Here is a 24,183-nt window from a genome sequence, read left to right on the forward strand (position 1 = left end):
TCTTCCAATACAACTCTTAATTTATGTCTTCAACCTAGAGAAGAAACTGGTTGTGATTATACAGGAGTACTTTATTTATTTAGGAATACTTTATTATTATTATTATTATTGTTATTTTATAAAAATAGTATGTGACTTTTGGAAATGCGGTAAAGTACAAAGTAGAAAATAAAGATCGTCTGTGATCTCTCTACTCAGTGCAAAGTACTATTAACATTTTACTGTTTCCTTTTAGCTTTTTTTCCCATGCATTTTTAAAAAGATTTTATTTATTTATTTGACAGACAGAGATCACAAGTAGGCAGAGAGGCAGGCAAAGAGAGAGGGGGGAAGCAGGCTCCCCGCTGAGCAGAGAACCCGATGTGGGGCTTGATCCCAGCACCATGACCTGAGACAAAGGCAGAGGCTTTAACCCACTGAGCCACCCAGGTGCCCCTCCATGCATTTTTATCCTGTTGGATCAGGATATAATATCATTTTCATTTTTCACATTTATTTTATTTTAAAGATTTTGTTTATTTATTTGACAGAGAGAGAGATAGAGAGAGCACAAGCAGGGGGAGCAGCAGGCAGAGGGAGAGGGAGAAGCAGGTTCTCCGCAGAGCAGGGAACCTGATGTGGGACTCAATCCCAGGACCCTGGGAACATGACCTGAGCCGACAGCAGGCACTTAATTAACTGAACCACCCAGGCGCCCCTCATTTTTCCCATTTAGTACTTTATCATAAGTTTTCTCCTTCATATAGCATGATGAGTCATTAAGAAATTTTTGTATATATATTTTAATTTTGGGCGGATTTTCTTATTTTAATACACCACATTTTATTCAATGGTTAACACAAAATTGGGCTTTTCATTTAATTCCACTTTTGGTCAATTAAAAATAATGTGCTAACATTTTTTCTGTGTTATTTCATCATGTGTGCCTTCATTTATTTCCCTGGGATTAATCAAATCTTAGAAGTGGAATTACTGGTTGAGTGGATATCAACATTTTTGGCTGGTTGATACATGTTGGTAAATTACGCTTTCCTGAAACTTTTACGTAGTTCATAATCTCATCAATGGATCATCCAGCTAATTGTTTCACTTCAACATTGTTATGATTTTTAAAAGATTTTATTTTTAAGTAATTTCTACACCCAGTGTGGGGCTTGAATTTATAACCCCAAGATGATGAGTCTTATGCTCTACTGAATGAGCCATCTGGATCCCCCCATTATTAGGATTTTTTGATTCTTTCATTTTGAGAGACAAAAAAAAGTATCTCACTTTTTGTAACTTTGATTCATATAAGGGTGAACTTTTTTTTTTTAATTTGGTCATTACCATTTCTTTTAGCATTGACCATTTGTGTCTGTTTTTCATGTATTAGGATCTTAGTGTTTTGTCTTTATTAAATTTTTTATTATATTGAATCATATTAAATTTTTATTATATTAACTTTTTGTCATATTGATTTTTGAGGAGTATAATACATACACATTTCATATTTAAATCTATTGATGTTTTCCTTATTTTCCCCATTGCTCTAATTTAAGAAATACTTTTTAATTCAAAGACTAGAGAGAGATTCACCAAGGTTTCCTTTTTTCTTTTTCTTTATGGGTTGGTTCTCTCTCTCTTTTTAAGATTTTATTTATTTATTTGACAGAGATCACAGTAGGCAGAGAGGCAGGCAGAGAGAGAGAGGAGGAAGCAGGCTCCCCGCTGAGCAGAGAGCCCGATGGGGGGCTGGATCCCAGGACCCTGAGATCATGACCTGAGCTGAATGTAGAGCCTTAACTCACTGAGCTACCCAGGTGCTCCAGTTCTCTCTCTTTTGAAAAATTTTATTTAAGTGATTTCTGCACCCAATGTGAGGCTTAAACTCACGACCCCAACATCAAGAGTTGCATGCTCTCCTGATTGAGTCACAGGTGCCACAAAGGCTCATTCTCTTTTATAATTCATTCTAATCAATAGAATTTAGAATTTAGTTTGAAGTCTGATATTAGATTTGGGTAGATTCCCCTCCCCCCATATCTCACTGATCATCTTATACCTTTTGTTCCTTCCATTTTGTGATGTCACATTTATCATATATTACGTTTTTACCCTAGTAGGCCATCAGGGTAAGACAGTATTTTGAAATTGCCTTCTTAGTCTTCCTCTTGAACTATTCTTTGAGGATTTGCTCATTTGGAACTTTTATGTTCCAAATTTATGTACTCTGCTCCTCTTTTGGCTCTATTTTTTCCCTTCTGTTTTCAATTTTCATTTCTACACTTTTAGAATTTTCAAAAAATTAATCCACATGTGAATACTTAAAGCCAGCTGCACTGTTATATTCATCATTGTATTCCCTGTAGCCTTTATTGATTTTTTTTTAAATTACAAAATTAAAACTAGCTCTTACAGAAAATTTAGGAGATAAAAGCACGAAGAAGAAAATATTCTTAACCACTCAAGATGTCCTGCTATGGTTAAATATTATACAACATAGAATTTACTAGAAACTATATAGTATGTGTAGTGTTTCATGTATATATAAAATATATATAAAATTCATATGTATATATAAAAATTATTTTTACATTAAGGCAGCAGTTATACCTACTGTTTCATGTATTCTAAATATTCCTCCATGATTTAAATAAATTTTAACTCACCCTCTAGTTATTTGACTAAGGAAATTACTTTATGTGAAGGAATAGCCTATCCTTTCAAAAGTGAATGGACTTCAGACTGACAGTATAGACAGAATACTTACTGTCTTTTTTTTTTAAATCTTTTTAAATTTTATTTTATTTTATTTATTTATTTGAGAGAGAGATAGTGAGAAAGAGCATGAGCGAGGAGAAGGTCAGAGGGAGAAGCAGACTCCCCATGGAGCTGGGCGCCTGATGCGGGACTCGATCCCCGGACTCCAGGATCATGACCTGAGCCGAAGGCAGTCGTCCAAGCAACTGAGCCACCCAGGCGTCCCCTTACTGTCTTTTTTAAGATACAAGTGTGTGCATTTAAAGTTGTGTCAGCCAGTGCCTAATTGTTTTGTGAAGGTTGAGTGAATAAAAGCAAAGACAAATCGGTGGTATATCGGATGTTTTCTAGGGAGCCTAAATGTTTTTGGCCACTTCAAGTCACTAGGGTGACACAGTCCAGAACTGATCCTTAGCGCTCGCTGGGTCAGAAGAAGGAAGGATTCCAGAATTTTTAGGGTGGGAGGAATTCGATGCCAAATTGAATTTGTGAAGCCTGTGCCTTTAAAGTGGGGGCAGTTAGAAGTCAAAGGGGGTGCATTTGGACCCAGATTGCCCCATCAGGCATATCCCCCTAAGACTGGAGGGAACAAGTAAGGTGTGAGGAAAAGCTGTTGCAAGCAAGAGGCCGGTTCACGGAGAGGAGGTCGTGGACTAGAAAAGAGGAAGAAGGACGATCGGAAACACCTAGAAAGTACACATTGGCACTTGAAGTTTGACAGTTTACGTGGATGCGACCATGTGATCCATAGCTTTATATTATCTCAGAGCTCAGCAGCCTGACCTCTGGGGGTGGGGGTGGGGGCAAGAGTCCTCAGATGTATGTTCGTTGCAGCCCCAAATTCTTATGTTTGAGTAAAGTTTAAATATCCAGGATGGCTTTGTTGGACTGTAGTGGGGGAGAGTAGAGGAAAGGGATATTTCCAGAAAATTTTGAGAGGTGGTGAAACCACCAGGACTTCAGAGTGTTGTCTCTGGGGGAAATACCTCCTCATTGCTCTTTCATGGAGAGTCAAAGGGTTATCCAACAAACCATGTGACAGCTGGCCCTGCGTGGCTGGAACAGAGGGTCCAGCGGGGCAGTCATGAGAGAAAGAGTGCTTATACCCAGTCAGGAAGGCCTTCATCAAGAGGAGGCCTGGGATTTGGACTTTATCTTGGCGGTATACAGTTGGTGTTGAGAAAGAGAGAGGTACTATATAAATACCCCTTTGTACCTTTACAACCATTTTTTTCCACATATGCTACAAATCTTTATTTTTCTTTTTTTGAATCACATGTATTCCAGCCAAGTGGATTGAAAAACAGATAATTATAGTGCAAATTTTATTTTATATTTATTTCCATTTATAAAATCAATAGTGGTCTTCCTAAAATTCTGTAAACAGAGTTGAAAACTTTCTGAAAGAGGAGACAATGATACTTAGGCTATTAACTCTCTACTTTTCTACTACCAGTCTCACACGTTTATTTCCTTTGTCTTTTGGCTAACCCATATATTGTTCCGTGGAACTTGAGCATTGTAATATACTGATGGTGTGGGCCCTGTTGAATGTTACTAATATAGGTTAGGTTGAAAAATCTTAACGTTTGGTGCTTTATCTTCTATGTAAGAATCAGTGAGTGAATTTTTTAAAAAATATTTTATTTATTTGACAGAGATCACAAGTAGGCAGAGAGGCAGGCAGAGAGTGAGGGGGAAGCAGGCTCCCTGCTGAGCAGAGAGCCCGATGCGGGGCTTGATCCCAGGACCCTGAGATCATGACCTGAGCTGAAGGAAGAGGCTTCAACCCACTGAGCCACCCAGATGCTCTGTCAGCGAATGAATTTTAAGTGTGAACTATCTCATGGCTAGAGTGTTCTATGAGAACAGAGTTCTTTTCTGTTTATCTACCAGTATATTCTGAGCACTAGTATAAGGCTCAACTCACCAGAAGCAGAATTAACAGTGTGCAGAGGGAATAAAAGTGTATGCGTGATTCTCAATTCTAATCCCAAACTGGGATTTCCTATTGTTTTCATTTCATGGCATTCTTCTGTCCGTCCTTGAAGTTATCCGGTGTTAAATGAAGGTAGATTAATAAAACATGTGGGAAAGTCTGGTGAAGTTTGTTAAGATGTTTGAAAATATTTAATTTAATTAAATTAATAATTTAATTTAATTCATAAATTATTATTGAATATTCCCTTGACAATTGTGATCTTTATGAATTGTCCAATTCAGATACACGTATTTTCCTTAATAGCTTACTATATGCATTTAAAAAGAGATGGGCCAAATGTTTGTGTTTTCATGAGTGCCCTTGGATGTAAACCCATTTGGAAGAACAGGGTTGCGTGAAGTAAAGGGCAAGATCCCTCCTGCATGTTGACTTTGCAGTTCCTACTTACTACGTTTCTTCCTAGGAGGATGACCAGTTTCGCCGGTGTGATGGACTTTTGGGGTATCTTGAAAGAATTAAAATTTCAGATGTTAACATTTTTGAGTGTCCAGAGACAACTATAATAATTAGGAAATAAGAGTTTGAAGAAAGCATAATATAATTTGTGCTGTTCTCTTTGATTTTTATCAGGTAAAAAAGCTCCAGTTTTATTTAGTAAAGAGATGATTGAGTCAATGAAGGAAGGTTCAGTTGTTGTGGATTTAGCTGCTGAGGCTGGCGGAAACTTTGAGACCACTAAGCCAGGAGAACTTTATGTCCATAAGGTATAGCAAACAGCTTCTTCCGTGTACGAACCGACTCCCATGTATTTAGTGATTTGTAAGGGAATGTTTATTCCTTTAAGTATTCAGAGAAACTGAGGCCTGAACATTTTTAAAATTAAAAACAGGTATATTTAAAGCTCTTTTGAAATCTGTATTTGTTTGTGAGATGTGTATATATTTATAAAGGTATGTAATTTCACAACTTAGCCTTGGCTATGGCGGAAACGTGTTCTAGAAGGATTGTGAAGAGATTGACCTTTCTGACTGTAGTTTTGTTTATGTAGGGAGTTACTCACATCGGCTACACAGACCTTCCCAGCCGAATGGCCACGCAGGCCAGTACCTTATATTCCAACAACATCACCAAGCTCCTGAAGGCCATCAGCCCTGACAAAGATAATTTTTATTTTGAAGTGAAAGATGACTTCGACTTTGGTACGATGGGTCATGTCATTAGAGGAACTGTAGTGATGAAGGTAAGGGAAGACACCTGTTCCCTCCTGCGTTTTCATTAAAACTGTGTTTTAAGATTTCTGTTTTATGGAAGGATCATATGCTGGAACTGAGATAAAATCTAATAAAGGGTTGATGTGTTGGGTTTATACCCATAAAAAGTGTTTAGAAATGCAGAATGATTTAAAGAAAAACATCACAAAGGCTTACATACACGTGAACTCATCCAAAATATGCATTGCTTTTGAAAAACAAACAAACAAAACAAAAAACCGGAACTGAATAAGGTAAAAGTTAAACTTTCCCCTTGCCACCTATCTCCTTTTAGGGGATTGGTCTATGTTTTTTCCATATATGTGCATATAGAAACTATCCATGCATGTGTACAAACATACTGTATTTATATACACATACATATTTTATAAAATAAGTTAAAGTGACATGAATTTATTTAAGATTACTTTTTTTTTTAAAAGCTTTTATTTATTTATTTATTTGGCAGACAGAGATCACAAGTAGGCAGAGAAGCAGGCAGAGAGAGAGGGGAAGTAGGCTCCCCGCTGAGCAGAGAGCCCAATGTAGGGCTCGGTCCCGGGACCCTGCGATCATGACCTGAGCCAAAGGCAGAGGCTTTAACCCACTGAGCCACCCAGGCGCCCCATTTAAGATTACATTAAAGAGGCGACTGGCTGGCTCAATCAGTAGAGCATACTGCAACTCTTGATCTCAGGGTTGTAAGTTCAAGCCCATGTTGGGTGTAGAGATTGTTTAAAACTAAATCTTTAAAAAAAATATGTTTAAAAGAAGCCTCCCCCCCACCCCCAGCACAGTCACTATCTTCTGTGTTTTTGACATGCAGGACTGACTGTTAAAAAAATGTCTGTTTTTCTAATTTCTCTTAGGACGGTGAAGTGATTTTCCCCGCTCCCACCCCAAAAAATATTCCTCAAGGTGCCCCAGTAAAACCAAAGACAGTGGCTGAGCTGGAAGCTGAGAAAGCAGCTACAGTCACCCCCTTCAGGAAGACGATGACTACGGCTTCTGCATATACAGCTGGTGAGAGCCCCATTTATGAGGATGGGGTCCTGATGGTTTGGATTTGTAAGAAATGCATTAAGTGTCAAAATTAGTGAATGAGATTCTGTTGTCCTCCTTTGGATTCCATGAGGAAGTGGGCCTGTTAGAAGCAAGTTTACGTAAACGGGTTACTAGTCTCACCTCCGAGGCCTTGGGGACCACGCTGATGGCCTACCCCAGAGACACAGGCACTTGCTAGATATTGGAATAAATGTGTGTGAAAGCATAGACGGGCTGTTAATGCTTTTCTTTCACAGAAAACACTTAAAATACAGCTGTTAAGAGTTTCATCTTACATCAAATATATTGGGTAGTGATGTGTGTCAGATTGTGTTGGTGCTAAGTGCCTATATATGTGGTTATTTATTTATCTTTATGAGTTATAAAACATCAGTTATGATTGTCTGCATGTTGGGTAAGACTGGGGAACCACATGTTTGTGGTGAAGAATAAACAGTAGGAGACAGGTGTGGCCCTTGGTTCTTTGTCGAACATCCTAAGTTCTTCACCTAGTAACAAATTTCAGTTTTGAAATTTTCATTTCTTTAAAATTTAACACAAATTCTTTGACTTTTTCATCTTTAGGAAAACATTAAGCAGTTGCTGTAAAATAGTGGTAAATATTCATTCTGGTTATGAAGTGTTAGAGTCTGAAGTATGGACATTTGGTTTTTAAATTGGTTTCTCTCTCATCAGATGAATTAAAATTATTTAGATCTACTTGGAGCCAAAGCAAAAACAAAACAAAAGCAAGCTATAAAGAATTAAGGACCATCAGCAGGCACATAATTCTTGTAGCCTCAGCATTCTCTAAATTCCCCTGTGAGCCCAGATGTTTGAAAGAGAAAAATATAACTCTTCTTGAAGAAAGAGCAATTCTCAGCAAGATGACTGAAAGCCTCTGGTTGTGGACATGGTGAATAAATGGGGCAATGTCCCTACTTGCACTTGCTTGTTTAAAAAAAGAAAGAAAGAAAGAAAGAAAGAAAGAAAGAAAGAAAGAAACCAACCAGATTATTATATTGTACCTGGAGAGGATTCTTGGGAAGACTGTAAATTTCCATTTCTCTTTGCGATTCGTCAGGAAATACAGTGAGGCACATATGATGTTTTATTTTTCTAGGTTGCACTTTTGTTTGTTGAGGTTTATTGTATTTTAATAGATTTGAAATTAGCATATTTTAGTGAATAAAAGAATGGCCTGATACTTGTTTTTCTTTACCTTAAACTTTTTCCTTTATAATAAAAACAAGTATTTTTCTTTTATGTGTGTGTTAGGAATCTATTTGAATAGCATTCTCCAAAGAATATGATTTGCTTTCTTTTCCCTTTCTTTTTTTTCTCTGCCTTTCTCTTTCCTCTGTTACAAAGACTATAGAAATACATTATTATTATTAAATATACTATAGAAAAGATACTAGTTTACTAAAGAGTTGATTAAAAAAACCTTTACATAGGTGATTTTTATCTTAGATGCCCAATAAAAAATGGACTCCAGATTATGATAATTTAGTGCTGCTTGATTAATGTGCTAGTTTAATGAATGCTAGGCATTACACTAAATACTTCATATACTATTTACTCTCTACAAAACCTCAGTGAGGTGGGCATATTATTATTTTCTTTTTCCAGGAGAGGACAGAGAGGGTTGATAATTTTACAGATGATGATACTATGCCACAGAGAAGTTACTATGGCACAGAGAAGTTAAGTAACTTGCCTGAGATCACACAGCTAGCAAGCAGCAGACCAACAGTTTGAACGAGGCAGTCTGGCTTATGAAAACATATTCTTAACCACAACTCTATATAGCTTCTCTGATGTTTAATTAGAGCACAAAACAATATTCTGTCTCCTCTCCCTCCAGATGGTCAACAGGCCATGTATTGGAACCCTGGGCATTTTATATGTGGTAGAGGAATATAAATTAAAACTGCAGTCTTACTACATGATCTAAAGTAAAATTAATGTCAATTCTTAGATGTTCTAGCTGTGCCACTTATAAAGAAATACTTTGTATCGAGGGGGAAAAAAGTACCTTACTCAAGAAAGTTGAATTCCAGCTCCCTGGTGCCCCCTTTGCATTCTGTTTTTACTGACCACTAGGTAACCCTTCCTTCTGTTGCAGAACAGCGGTCCACATGGTTGCTATTAGGAAAGGCAATAATTAAAGATGTATGTTCAGAGCTGACTGCTTGTATTCTGCACATTCTTAATTTAATTTGTTTTTTTTTTTTTTTCATTTTCTTTGTAAAATCCTGTTTGCTGACTTGGTGTTAAGGCTGGAGCTGAGTGCCCCGGCCAGCAGTCCAGTCCAGCTTCAGGAGCAATTGCAAAACTCCTGTCCCAGGGGTGGAGGGGGTGGAGGAGAGGCCATATGTTTTGGGGAGGTGCTGGAGTGAATGAAATCCTTCCTACTCTTTTAAAATCCCTCTTCCTCAGCCAAAGCTGAGTGACATGACATTGGCTTCAAAACACTCCTGCCTTATAAAGGTCATGTCTTGCCCAAGTAGAAAATGCTTGGGTAGATCCCATGTAGGTCTCTAATTCTGGGACAAAAGCACTTGTATACACATGTGGCACTGTCAATGAAAGTCAAAACAGGGGAGAGGACAATGGGGAAATTGTTATTAAGGTGACTCATAAATTTCACTAGGTCTTTACAGCTTATTTTATTTCAGGAAGCCGAGTTTTGTTCGTAATCCCTTTAGCTTCCCCTGCCCCCCATTGTGAAATGTGTAAAAAAATCTCACTATTGGAAGACTCCTTACTGGCTACAGAATGTACAAGCATTGACTATTTCACATTTGTGTGTGCTTTTAATCCTGAGATAATTGGATCCCAGCTCACACTCTTCTCTTTCTGTAGGTCTCACTGGGATTCTGGGTTTGGGCATTGTGGCGCCCAATTTAGCCTTTTCCCAGATGGTGACCACTTTTGGCTTGGCGGGCATCGTGGGCTACCACACTGTCTGGGGAGTGACCCCTGCTCTCCACTCACCGCTGATGTCTGTGACTAATGCAATCTCAGGTTTGCTCTTCTCTCATTTTTCTCTCATTTTAAGTTTTCATGGGCTTATTCAAATTTCCAGTTGCTTTCAATGAGGTTTCCAAAGTCTTTATTTACAAGTTGTATGGCTTGGCCTCTTGAGGTGGGTGGTTTGGGCTCCCAGAGTGGGGAGGGCAGGGCTAGAAGTGAGGGTCCAGCAGAGTGAGTGTGTCAGGCCTTTGGGCTGCTCACATTCCAAGCAGTGCAGAGCCATTGTTCGTTCTTTCGATTGTAATTTCCTTTAAAGAAAGGATTCCTCTGATATCACAGAATCGTGCAGCATCGTTTAGGGACTAGTCTTAGATTCATCTAAACATTCAGCGGTAAGCAGGCCACAGCTGTCGTCAGACTTACTGTGAAGCCTTTGGAACAGGAACCAGCTGGCCAGCCAGGGAGGCATCCGCCGAGCCTCACACTGTGCTGTGAGTCTTCGCAGGGGTCCGTGTCCACACAGCTGCCCAGGAGCTCTTCTCTTTGGCCCCCAGAGATGCTCAGATCTGAGGTGGGAGACCCACCTCGGACAGTCGGGTGTGGGGCCTGCCCTGGCGTGGAGGCCTCGTGCTGCCAGTGCTCCAGACACAGCCGCCCGGGGGCTCTGCAGGGATCGTGGCGAATTCCAAGGGGCGCGTGTTCTGGAGCGCTCAGAGTCCTGGCTTTGCCCTCCTCTGTTTATAGTTCATGCATAGCTCCGTCCAGTTCAGAAGCTTATCTCCCCACGCCGCCTTTTTATCTCTTGTCCAATGACATGATCGGTTTAGATCTTTATCGGGCGCACAGAGCTAGAAAGTTAAAGGAAGTCCAAAGTTTTATGCAGAAGAAGTTTTAACTCTTGGCCCACAAGCATACTCCAGTGATGGTGGCGCATGAGGACTTTCTCTGTTGTGCCTGTCCTTGTGAGACCCTGTGACATTTCATTTGTCCTTGTCTCTACAACCATTCACCATCTTGATTCTTTCTTCCTAGGGTTGACCGCAGTTGGTGGGCTGGCGCTAATGGGAGGCCATGTGTATCCTTCCACAACCTCTCAGGGCCTTGCCGCTCTTGCTACATTTATTTCCTCAGTCAACATTGCAGGTACGGTACTGAGAGAGTCCAGAGTGCTATTAAAAAAAAAATTATTTATTTGCACAAGTTCTAGACCCAGAGTGGGGCTCGAACTCACAATCCCAAGATCAAGAGTCACATACGCTTTCACCTGAGCCAGCCAGGTGCCGCCCCGGCTTGAGTGCTATTTTTTTTTTTTCTTTTAAAGATTTTATTTATTTATTTGAGAGAGAGAGAGGGAAGGCATGAGTGGAGGGGAAGGGCAGAAGGGAAGCGGGAGAACTAGTTTCTTGTCTCACAGAGTCAAATGAATCTTGCCAACAACAGAGAGTGAATAGAGCATTAGAAGTTCATTAAATGAAGACACAGAGAAAGCTCTCGAGAGTGAGGGGTTCCTGACCGGGTTGCCCTTGAGTGCTATTATTAATGGGGACATGAGAAGCAAATATCAATCCATACAGAATAGACATTTGGATTTTTTTTTTTTTTTTTTTTTAATTTTTTTTATTATTTTATTTTTTAAAGATTTTTATTTATTTATTTGACAGAGAGAGATTACAAGTAGGCAGAGAGAGAGAGGAGGAAGCAGGCTCCCTGCTGAGCAGAGAGCCCGATGTGGGACTCGATCCCAGGAGCCTGAGATCATGACCTGAGCCGAAGGCAGCGGCTTAACCCACTGAGCCACCCAGGCACCCTGGATTTTTTTTTAGACATTTGAATTTCAAGAATTTGATTGTGCCTTTAAACATTGTTTTACTCAGACCATGAATGCGCTCTGTGAAGGAAAATCATTTTGCCCACTTGTAATTTTTAGAAACTGTTTGATAAAAGAACACCCCCTCCCTCAGTGCCCCAAAATAATAAATAAGCAAAATGATTGTCTTGCTGCAAGTTAACTGGGAAGTTATTGAATGCATAGTTTTGAATTAAGTTAACTTGTAGCTATCACCATAACATCTGTAAATGAGTATACTGTTAGATAAAATTTTAGCCTTTGCCTTATCTTAGCTTGTGTTTCTGAAAACTGAAAGCCTAGCACATTACTTGGGTAAACTCATTTGATGCTATGTTGTAGCCGAAAAATTAATTGATGGCTCAAAGAAATCTGGTGCCTGTTGATGTGGCATTTTTTTTTCTTTTATCACTTATTATAGGTTTAACAAAACAGAATAACTTATTCGAAAAAAATACTGGCCTTTGATCTTTTGCATTCCCAAGCTGTCTGAATGCCTGTTTACTTGTAGTCATGCAGAAATAGTTGGAAGTTTTCTTCCTGAATATAAGGTTTCCTGCCTTCAGTGAAACTGGCTTGAGTGTTAGAATGAATTTTAATTTTGAGGTTCTAAAATGTTATTAATATATTTATCCCTTGGTGATCAAGATGTCTTTAAAATGGAGAAATTGCGCCAGTTTGAAAATCATGTTGCTCAAAATACCTCTTTCTGTTTCATATTTACTTTGATAAGGCGGATTTCTGGTGACCCAGAGAATGCTGGACATGTTCAAGCGTCCCACGGATCCCCCAGAATTCAATTACCTGTATCTGCTCCCTGCTGCTACCTTTGTTGGAGGATATCTGGCTGCCCTCTCTAGTGGTTATAACATTGAACAAGTAAGAGACTGTCTTGAGAATTTTTATTTTTGCCACCGTGTTTTCTTTCCCACTAGTCAACATCATCATTACCCAAATTCAGGCTCCACCAAGCAAATACAATAACTCTAGAAACATCTTGGTCAACTAGAGCATTCCTGTCCCCTAAGAATCAAGACCCTGGATTCTAGAAACAGATTTGCCTGCTACCTGGATGTGCTAATGTGGGTTTACCTGTTTGTCCCTCAATTTTTCCACTTGTAAAAAGTGTCAAAAGTTTATTTTGTACCTGTATGGATTGTTGTGGGGATACAATGAAATAATTGGCAAGAGAATCTGAAAATTTTCTGTTAAGTACTGTTAGTCTTTTTCCTACTTTCTTCTCCTACAAACTCAGTGTATCATCTCTTGTAACCAGGAGATGTTATGTCAATGCATTTAAAAAAGATAGTGTAAAAATGAGTGTTAAAGAAAAACAGAAATAATCAAGTTGAACTTTGAAAGTTCCATGTCTCAATGTGATTATAATAGAGACTCAATTTTGTCCTGAACACAGTATTTTTTTTTAATCACTTTTTAATGACTACTGGGAGATTGCAACTGACAGCAGAAAGAACATGTCTCCCTTGGTTTCTGCTGTTTCCAACATTTCTTACTTGTTGAGTGAACAAAATCTTTTTTGAGAAGAGTTGGAGTGGTATGTCAGAGAGACCCTCTGAATCCTGCAATTGCTATTTTCTGATCATGTGACCTTGGAAGAATTATGTAACCTTAAGTTTTGGTTTTCTCTTTTGTAAAATGAGGATGATAATTCTTTTAACTTCCATGAATCTCATGGGACTGACTTGAGTAAAGTGGATGTTATGGTCCCTGGCATTTATAGCATCAGGGGTTGGCTCCTTTACAGCATTTGGTCAGGTCTGGTTCCCATTATAACTCTGTTTAAATTCAGGTACTTTTTAATGCATTCATGCATGCTAACCAATCCAATCCACCCCCCCCCCCGTTTCATAAATGGTATAATTGCAAGTACAAATTAAGATACTTAATTTGTTAATTTTCCTAATGGATGGAAACATGTATTGAAACATTCAAAGAAGAAGAAGTCCTACTGGTCCCTTCATTGTCTGAATTTAAAATTGTTCTTACGAAATCGTGTTTCCTCAAGAGAAGTTCTCCCTGTGGTAATAGACTGGATGTTTTGATAGTCTTTCTTTCTCTCTTCTCTTCTCTTTCTTTTAAAAAGATCATGTATCTAGGCTCAGGTCTCTGCTGTGTTGGTGCCCTGGCCGGCCTTTCCACCCAGGGAACAGCTCGTCTTGGCAATGCATTGGGCATGATTGGGGTGGCCGGAGGCCTGGCAGCCACCCTCGGAGGCCTGAAACCATCCCCAGAACTGTTAGCTCAGATGTCTGGAGCAATGGCTTTGGGCGGTACCATTGGTAAGCACTTGGTGGAATTCTGCCTTTATGGGAACACATGCCCATTTTTTAGCTCACCCTTTTGACATAGTTAATCTACCTTCTCAATGTTGATGCTTTCAAATGTTTATATTTTAATGAGAATTACACCAACTATGATTGTTCACCAAAATAAATACATTATACACAAATTATATTATTCATAACTTTCTAATTTGTTAGTTTTTTTTTTCTGTGCTCTTGAGATTACCCATATTATAGCTGTTTTTAGACACGTTGTGTGAAGGTGGGCTTTTTTCCATCTCTTCCCAGCTCCATCTTTAATGATATACATTGGTAGCTTGAAATTGACCATGGTGGTTACATTTATACCATGGAATTCAACAAATGTTACAAATCTGGGTTTCATTTATTGTTTCATTGATTGTCTAGATCTAGAAAGAGATGGAGTAAATATTAATAGTGCAGCTTAAACGTAAAAGTGTGCTGCGACTGTAGCCATTACTTCGTAAATATCAACAAAAAATGAGCAAATATTCTTCCAATATTTGAAAACTATTATCAGAGTCGGGGTGTTGCTCACACTGTTGACAGTGAGTGAGGTTCTCACCTATATCTTGTTTCACTTTTGTCTTGTTAATGCAAACAAAAATGTCAGCCAGCGTTCCCGTGGGAACTACACCCATTTCAGCAGTTGCAAACACTAGATCGGTAACAGATTGAAGAGTTTGGCAAAAGTCAACAAAAACACCCCGTGAAAGTCAGTTGGCAATATGGAGTTTACCATAAAGAGTATCATATATTTTATTATTTGAAAATTTTATGCTACTTTATATCATTCAAAACTCAGGTACACATTTATGTAACCACATGTTTTTATCCAGAGAAGCTTGTGGTATATTTGCCAGTGTAAAGTAGCTTTAGGTCTCCTTTCATACTCCCCTCCCCACCCAAGCGTTGTGTCCTTTCCTGATGGTCCCTGGAGAGGAACAAGGACAATGCGCTGTAAGCTCATGGCAGGAGGACCTCTAGACAAGATCTTAGCAGATATTCTGAGGTGCACCCCTTCTCTGTCACCTGCCTAGAGCCATGTAGCTCTTTCACAGGCTCCTCATTTGAATATTAACTACCCAGAGATTTGCATTTCTTTACCTTTGGACAGGGCTCCCACTCACCCACCTGAAAGCTCAGGCTTTCTGATTCCAGCTGTTTCTCCTGTGCTCAGGAGCAAGGGGTAGGTTTATGGAGAAGAGCGCTTGGGTTATTCATGCTGTGGGGAGAATGGGAAGGTTTGGTTGGAGCTTCAGGTGATCTGAAGAAGTGTTCGGGAGTGTTTGCAGGTTGTGATGGAAAAGGCATGTGTTAATGTTGTATGTGTGAGTTTTTGGAGTTGGACCTTGGTTAGGTGTGTTGAGAACACCTGCTATTTTGAAAGGGTACATAATCAGTGTCTCTACCTTCTCTACAGTCCCTGTAAGAGAATATTTACCCCAGACTAGGAAGCAGATAAATACTTTTTAGGGGCAAGGATGGAAAACCTTAAATGTGGCCTTTTTTTTGAAAAAAATTGAGGTATAATTGGGGCACCTGGGTGGCTCTGTCGGTTAAACATCTGACTCTTTGATTTCAGAATAGATCATGATCTCAGGGTGGTGAGATCAAGTCCTGTACTGGGCTCCATGCTCAGTGTGGAGCTTGCTTGGGATTCTCTCTCTCCTTCTCCCATTGCCTCTTCCCATATGCATGTGTTCTCTCCAAAAATAAAATAAAAAATATAAAATTGAGGTGTAAAGTTGACATAATATATTAGTTTCAGATGTCCAAAATAATAATTCTGTATTTGTATATATTGCAAAGTGATCACAATAAGTCTAGTAAGCATCTGTCACCATAACATAGTTGCAGAATTTTCTTTCTTATCATGAGGACTTTTAAGATCTACTCTCTTAGCAACTTTCAGATATGTGATACAGTATTATTAGTTACAGTCAACATGCTTTATATTATATACGTATGACTTCTTTTATAACTGGAAGCTTCACCTGTTTTGCCCACCTCCCATCCCCTGTCTCTGGCAACCACCAATCTGTTCTCTGTATCTATGAGCTTGGTTGTTTTTTGTTTTTTAAAGATTTTATTTATTTATCTGAGAGGGAGAGAGAGAGAGAGAGAGCAGGGGGAGGAGCAGAGGGAGAGGGACAAGCAGACTCCCCACTGAGTGCAGAGCCTGATTCAGGGCTCAATCCTGTGACCCTGAGATCATGACATGAGCTGAAACCAAGAGTTGGACGCCTAACTGACTGAGCCACCCCGGTACCCTGTTTTTTGTTTTTTTTTTTTTTATTTTTAGATTTCATAAGTGAGATCATATAATGTTTGTCTTTTTCTGTCTGGCTTATTTCCCCTAAGCATAATACCCTCAAGGTTCATCAATATTATTGCACATGGTAAGATTTCTGTCTTTTTGTGGCTGAATAATTTTCAGGTGTTGGCTTTATTGTTGTCCCTTCTCAGAGGTCTGTTGAGTTTTAATTCCTCTTTGACCTGCATTTCCCAACAGGACTGACAATTGCCAAGCGCATCCAGATTTCCGATTTACCTCAGTTAGTTGCTGCTTTTCACAGCTTAGTAGGCTTGGCAGCTGTGCTCACTTGCATAGCTGAGTACATTGTCGAATATCCACATTTTGCCACGGATGCAGCAGCAAATCTCACCAAGATTGTGGCCTACCTCGGTACTTACATCGGCGGTGTCACGTTTAGTGGCTCTCTTGTTGCCTATGGAAAATTGCAGGGTAAGTGATTCCACGTAACAAAGGAACAGCTGTTGTTCAGGGGACTCAAGGGTCCGTTTCAGTTTCAGAAAATGGCTTCACGGTAGAACCGTTAGGTGAAGAATTTGTATAGCACTCGGAAATACATAAATACATAAACATACAAATTATGAGTATATAAAAGATTGCTTTCCTGAATGATCCTTACAGATCTCCTAAACGTGGAAGCTGTTCTTCTGCAGACAGCCAGTGGAGGAAATAAGTGCACAGAAATTTGTGTAGAGGGACCAGCTGACAATTGATAATACATGTGAACAAAACTCTGCCTTCCTCAACCCTTAGTTAGAGATGCCTGTTCACAGAAATGAACTTGATACATTTTCCAGAGTAGAGAGAAGCTTGTTGAATAGGTTTGTGTGATCACCGTATAGTACTTATTTTGAACACTTATTTTGGCTCTGGCTTGCCATCTTCTGCAACTGCTGAGGTCAGCCATGAGATTAGAAGTGGTGGGGGGGAGCCCTCCAAATCTCACAGAGGCTGTTTTCAGTGTTTTCGTGAATAATTGAGTCTATAGAGAAACTAGTTTGTGATATAAGGATCTGGTCTTTGCCTCTGAGTAATCAAGCCATTGAAATTAAATAGAGAACTTCCATGAAACTTAAAAGTCACAAAAGAACTTCAAGCCTCCAGTGCTCTTGTCTCCTGCTTTTGTTTTCAAAAACAACTAGCAAACCAGGGCTCTGCTCCCTTGGGCTCAGTTGATAGAATCAGAAATGTGAATGTGCTAGGAGTCTGTTTTGAAGTTTTAAATAAACGAAACCACACTTAACAACTTCTGTGTTGGTCATACGGGAAAAATGTAATTTTTTAAGATGCTAGGACAAAGAGTAAAGAAATTGTTGTATGATCAAAGTAAAGAACAGTTAAGTTGAGCCATACTTTTCCTACTTCTGTTAACATTTGTTACGTGTAAGAGCCCTAATTTGCTTTTATGTTTCAGGACCTTTTTTTTCCCCCCGATACTTAATTTTGATAGTTTAGGATTAAATGGTGTGCACTTAAGAGTGTGTATGTGTGTGTGTGTGGGGGGGGGTGGTTGGTGTTCCATGACATGTGCTGGCTTCTGACGGACTTGCACTTGGTCCTAGGTATCCTGAAATCCGCCCCTCTCCTTCTTCCTGGAAGGCACTTACTTAATGCAGGCCTGCTGACGGCTAGTGTGGGAGGGCTAATCCCATTCATGTTGGACCCTAGCTTTACCACCGGCCTTACCTGTCTGGGCTCTGTGTCGGCTCTCTCTGCTGTCATGGTAAGAAGTTGGGGCAGAAGGAACACCCTCAGTGAGGAGCTGAGTGTGGTCTAACCATGTCTCTAGCTCTTCAAGACCCTCGATGCAATAAACATGTCTCAGAGTGATGTTACACGTTCTTCTTTTTAGAATCTGGCTAATACAGGAAAGTGTAAGAAGGAAGCCACTCTTTCTCTCCACCGAATGGTTCCTTTCAAAGTTGTCAGGTGACATCTTTAGTGCTCTGGGGTGGATCACTGGATGGATGGGAATTTTAAAAAGCCAAGTGTTTCAATTCTTTTCATTAGGTGCCTACTTACTGTGACAAGGCCCACAAAACAGTGCTTTGGGTTGTATGCAAAAAGGATCAGATATTCCTTGAGCATTAGTTATGCTCATTTACTGGAAGCTGTGGTACCAAGTTAAAGAATTATATAAATGAGATACATTAATAAACCTTGTGTGTTCAGTGGGGGAGGTCAGGGAAGCCTTAATGATCAGTGTGGTCCTCCTCTCCCGCTCTCATTTTTGAGTTTAGTATATTGATACACAGTGTTCTCTAGTTGTCTGTGTCCCCCAGTGAAACATTGTATTGTATCAGTGTATAGTGCTTTGCAAAACAGCTGTTACCCATGGATTCCTTCATGTTTGCCTAGCCTGGAGTCCACATTGTAGACAGGGTATGTGTTTTAGGTTTTTATTTTTTCAAAGGTCTTGTTTATTTATTTGACAGAGAGATGAGGAGAGGGAGAGAGAACATAGGCAGGGGGAGCAGGGTCCAGACAAGCAGGCTCCCCGCTGAGCAAGGAGACTGGTACAGGGCTCGACCTCAGGACCCTGGGATCACACCCTGAGCCGGAGGCAGATGCTTAACCAACTGAGCCACGAAGGTGCCCCATGTTTTAGGTTTTTAAAATAATTTGTATTGCTTAGCACAAAATTAGACATACAGTAATTGCTTATCAAACACATACTGGCTGCTTGGCTCAAGATTTACAGTGTTAAAAATGATACTTATTTTTATGTAATGCTGAGAGGCCTGATTTTGGCAGAGAAACTTTTTAGAAATCTGAAAAGTAGGGGTTCCTGAGTGGATCATCGGTTAAGTGTCTGATCTTGATCTCAGCTCAGGTCTTGATCTCACGGTTGTGAGTTTAAGCTCTATGCTGGGCTCCGCACCAGGCATACAGCCTACTTAAAAAAAAAAGAAAAGAAAAGAAGTCTGAAAATTAACTTAAAATTCTTTCTATTGACTGCTGACAGTCCATTTTTTTCCGGTGTATGTAGCACTGGTTTTTGTTTTATTTGAAACAAAATAAAAATGGTTTTGGTATTTTTTTAATCCAGTAAAGCATAATGTCTCAGAATAAACTAACAGCATAGAAAAGCAAAACTTTAAGAATTACCATTTTTGAGAAGAGATGAATTTGATATTTAAGAGGTACTTTGTGCTTGTATGAGAATGAGTAAGATAAAATGTTTTGTGGACTATTTTAATGGCTTTTGACTTCATTAAGTGGTACATGAATGCATTCACATCTGAAACTCAAAATACATAGGTAGATGTATATGGACTAAAAAGCAAAAATCTTTCTCCCCATCATTCTTTCCCATTTCCAGGGTTTGGTGATTTGGAGTTGCATTAGAGAGACTTTGGATTCTGTTATATTCCTCCAAAGAGTATTGATCATTACTTTTTACCTGTTTTTGTAGGCAGCTAACTTGGCTGCATTCAGATTTCAGATCTGGCTCCCTTATGGTGGGGGCAGCTGAAACCCGAGATTACTTTATCCTTCACAGGTTTGCTTAGAGTCAACCAGAGTTTTGGGCAGAGTTCATACATAAAATTTGGGGCTCCCTCTTCTTTTGCCTGCCCCTCCACAATTTCCCTTCTCACTTTCCAGCTGCCATAGTCACCCTAAGTCCTATCCTTGGATCTTCAAACTAGCAAGACTATGAGCATATATTTTGGATTTAGCTGTTTCTCTTGGCACCACTTGGCCTTCCCTTACGTTAACACCGGAAAAACTGGGAAATTCACTTGATGCTGTTACTTTTTTTCAAGTGCAGACCCCTCTCTAGTTTCTGCCTGCTTTTCGTCACTGCCTGTTAGGGATTTAGGGTTATTCCCGGGGGTGGGGGATGGAGAGGAAGGTGGTTTAGTGCTTACCTGTGTTATATCTGTGGGAGAAGTGATCAGATGGGAGGCACTTAGTCATTACCAGCCATGGAACTTCAAGGTGAATACATTAATTGGAAAACCAGAATGATCAAAAACCAAGATGTCCAATGTCAGAGGTTTTATTTTTATTTTATTAATTTTGATTTCCACGTTGGATTTCATCCTAGGGCGTGACGTTGACAGCGGCTATTGGGGGTGCGGACATGCCCGTGGTCATCACTGTGCTGAACAGCTACTCAGGCTGGGCCCTGTGTGCAGAGGGCTTCCTGCTGAACAACAACCTGCTGACCATCGTGGGGGCGCTCATCGGCTCCTCGGGGGCCATCCTGTCCTACATCATGTGTGTGGTAAGAAACTGGTGTTCTGAAAATAGGGATCTGTTTGTTATTTTACTTGCAGTCAAAAACCACTCTGTCGGTTCTTATTTTTCTTCAGTAGAGATGTCCGAGTGTTTCATTTGAATAAATATGTAAGACTGCTTTTAAAGTCCCCAAAGTGTAGATAATTAGGAAAATTAAATATCAAGCTAAAAAATCGGGCTCCATCTGGAGATAAGCACTTAAGATTTTGGTTTATTTCTTTCTCTTCTGCTTCTCTCTGTATTACATATCTGAGTATTTACTAGTCTGATCATATTGTATACTGTTTTTAGATTTTATTCTTTTTCTTTCTTTTTTTTTTATGTTCAGTTAGCCAACATATAGCACATCATAAGTTTTTGATGCCGTGTTCAATGATTCATCAGTTGCATGTAACCCCCAGTGCTCACCACATGTGCCCTCCTTAATGCCCATCACCCAGCTACCCTCCCCCACACCCCCTTTCCATTTTATTCTTTTCATTTTGCTATAGGCTTGTCATTTTCTTATTTAAAATGCTTTTAAAATACCATTTTAAGGCACTTAATACAAATCCATCATTTGGATATATACAATTTATTTAACATTTCCCTAATGCTCTACCTTTTATTTTTGAGTTTAATTTTTCTTTGTCCATAAATACATGTTTGGCACTTGTGGTTTTTGTCTTCGGATTGATTCCTTGAAGTGAAAGAGGTTTGCTCATTTTTCTCGGCTCTTTCTGCTTATTACCGTGTTGTTTTGGGCGAGCTTGCTCCAATCTGCACTCCCACGGGTCATCTGTGAAGGTGCCTGTCTAAAAGTTCTGTGGTCAGCATGATTTTTTTAAAAAAGAGAAGAAAAAAAATCAAGAAAATAAATATTCCTGGCTTCCTTTTTGTTTCTAGTTCTCTTCTGGATGGCAAGAAGATAACCTGCAAATAATTAAAGGTTTGACTAGGAAACTTTTTCAAATGGTAGATAACTGTTCTCTAAATGATAGTTCTGAATGACTGCAGAAGGGCAAGTATGCAACGGAGTGACGTCAGATCATGACTGTGCTGGTTAATCGTTCAAGCAGAGAAAGGATATTTCTTCCACCTCTGTCCTTTTATTACAATATTTAAAAAGCCCCTTATTTTATTTTATATATATATTTTTAAAAAAAGATTTTATTTATTCATTTGAGAGGGAGAGAAAGGGAGCACAAGCAGGGGGAGGGGGGACCTGAGCAGGGAGCCTGACTTGGGGCCTGATCCCAGGACCCTGGGATCATGACCTGAGCTGAGGGCAGCCGCTTAACCAACTAAGCCACCCAGGTACCCCGAAAAAGTCCCCTATTTTATTTTTTTAATTTTTAATTTAATTTAATTTTTTAAAGATTTTATTTATTTGACAGAGAGAGATCACAAGTAGGCAGAGAGGCAAGCAGAGAGAGAGAGGAGGAAGCAGGCTCCCTGCCGAGCAGAGAGCCCGATGTGGGACTCGATCCCAGAACCCTGAGATCATGACCTGAGCTGAAGGCAGAGGCTTAACCCACTGAGCCACCCAGGCACCCCAGCCCCTTATTTTATAATTCAGAATTCCTCATATATATATTAATTGAAAATCTCTTTGTAAATTGAATACTGAAGTTATCTTTTTATAATAAAAAATCAGTTTTCTTTGGCCATTTTGTAGAACAAATGATTTGATAGCCCCAAGGAAGAGGTTTTAAAATAAATCTCCCAAGTTGTTCAGGAAATTTGGAAAGGGGGATTTGTGTCTCCTATTTCAAAAGTTTCAGGCTTTGGGGTTCTAAAAAACAAATGTTATAAAGAAGGAAAAATTTATTCAGTTGTATTAGACATAGTTTTCTCTAAAAATGAACTTTTTAAAAAAAAGCATTTTGTTTTAATTCCAGTATAGCTAACATACAGTGTTTTATTAGGGTTGGGTATATAATATAGTGATTCAGCAATTCTATACATCACTCAGTGCTCATGATGATAGGTGCCCTCCTTAATCCCCATCACCTACTTCACCCATCCTCCCCCCAACCCACTTCCACTCTGGTAAACATCAGTTCTCTGTAGTCTGTTTCTTGGTTTGTGTCTTTGGTGGTGGGTATAGAGGAGGGCACATAGTGCATGGAGCACTGGGTGTGGTGCATAAACGGTAAATTTTGGAACACTTTAAAATAAAGTAAAGTAAAATAAAATAAAATAAATACATATATATATATTTTTTTAATTTATTTGACAGAGAGAGATCACAAGTAGGCAGAGAGGCAGGCAGAGAGAGAGAGAGAGGGAAGCAGGCTCCCTGCTGAGCAGAGAGCCCGATGCGGGACTCGATCCCAGAACCCTGAGATCATGACCTGAGCCGAAGGCAGCGGCTTAACCCACTGAGCCACCCAGGCGCCCAAAATAAAATAAATTTTAAAAACACGAACTTTTACACTTCATTTGACTTTGCTTCATTTGGTGAATTAGAATGACCAGCAGGGGGCAGCAGATTTTCATTATTACTTTAACTTGTGGTTGGTCAAAACTCTGATTTTAAAATTAAATGGGAGGATTTGAATTTTAACAAAGCCCGTGGCATACTGATATGGAGAGAGCTGAGGACCTGTGTCTAGTTCTTGGAGTGTCATCACAGGTGCCTTCTTGCCTTTAGTGTTTTTTTCTTAAATGGTTTTACTTAGGTATTTGTAGTATTTCCCAAATTTGTCTTTTTTATTTCCTCACCCCTTCTTCTTCACCTAGTTTCTTTTATTATTGTTGGTTATAGTAACTACAGACACTTACAGTAGCAGTTCTATGGCAGTAACTAGAATAAGGTAGTCAGAGGCACTTGCTGAAAAGACTTTCTCCTGCGTGTATTTCTGTAACTATACCCTCTTTCTCTTATTCTTTCCTTTCATATTTCTTGATCTGTTATCTATATTTCTTTTTCTTTTCCTTTCTATTCCACCACCTTAGGCATGCCATTTACTGGCCACATAGCATAGCTATTTTTTATTCCTGTACTTGTAGTGTTCTTGTAGCTCTCTGTGACAATACGTGTCACCCTGATCAGACGGATACTCAGTTTATAATAGCAACTTGCATTAATTTGGATTTAAAGACAGTTGAAGCTTTAATTTTTAAAAAAATACTATCCAGTTACAAAAGTAAAAGGTCTTTAATGTGGGAAATGTAGAATAAAGTAGAAGAGGATAAATAAGTCATTTGTAACGCCATTATCACTTAGCTCTTAAAATTTAATGTTCTAATTCTAGTCTTTGTTCATAAGCCTATATTCAAATATATTCTGTGTTTTGTTTAATTATATCACTAATAATTAGTGTTTTTTTTCCCCCTTCAGTGTACCTCCTTGTGCATTTTGATTATTTCCTTGGGAATGGAGTAAGGGCTTTTTGTGGGCTATTGATATTGATGAGTTGATTTCCAGAAAGGACTCTCCAGCCTGAGCGCTCACCAGCGATGTGTGGGGTGCTCGTTTTCCTGCATGCTCGCCCTTCCTCCATCTTATT

At 39.3% G+C, this 24,183-nt stretch overlaps 1 protein-coding gene across 7 annotated transcripts in view; it reads left to right on the forward strand.

Annotated features, from left to right (window-relative positions):
- NNT (nicotinamide nucleotide transhydrogenase) overlaps positions 1–24,183 on the forward strand; it is a 95,205-nt gene that overhangs the window by 42,491 nt on the left and 28,531 nt on the right. For all 7 annotated transcript variants that reach the window (XM_045079538.1, XM_004737919.3, XM_004737916.3 and 4 more), the window contains exons 8-17: positions 5,315–5,448; positions 5,733–5,924; positions 6,804–6,957; positions 9,847–10,008; positions 10,990–11,100; positions 12,537–12,682; positions 13,908–14,103; positions 16,643–16,876; positions 18,007–18,167; positions 20,496–20,675. In XM_045079538.1, coding sequence (XP_044935473.1) covers positions 5,315–5,448; positions 5,733–5,924; positions 6,804–6,957; positions 9,847–10,008; positions 10,990–11,100; positions 12,537–12,682; positions 13,908–14,103; positions 16,643–16,876; positions 18,007–18,167; positions 20,496–20,675 — 1,670 coding nt within the window. The remainder of the gene's footprint in view (positions 1–5,314; positions 5,449–5,732; positions 5,925–6,803; positions 6,958–9,846; positions 10,009–10,989; positions 11,101–12,536; positions 12,683–13,907; positions 14,104–16,642; positions 16,877–18,006; positions 18,168–20,495; positions 20,676–24,183) is intronic.

Source organism: Mustela putorius, unplaced genomic scaffold (genome assembly GCF_011764305.1).
Source record: "Mustela putorius furo isolate JIRA1106 unplaced genomic scaffold, ASM1176430v1.1 tig00000407_pilon_pilon_pilon, whole genome shotgun sequence".
In the NCBI taxonomy this organism is placed as follows: domain Eukaryota; kingdom Metazoa; phylum Chordata; class Mammalia; order Carnivora; family Mustelidae; genus Mustela; species Mustela putorius.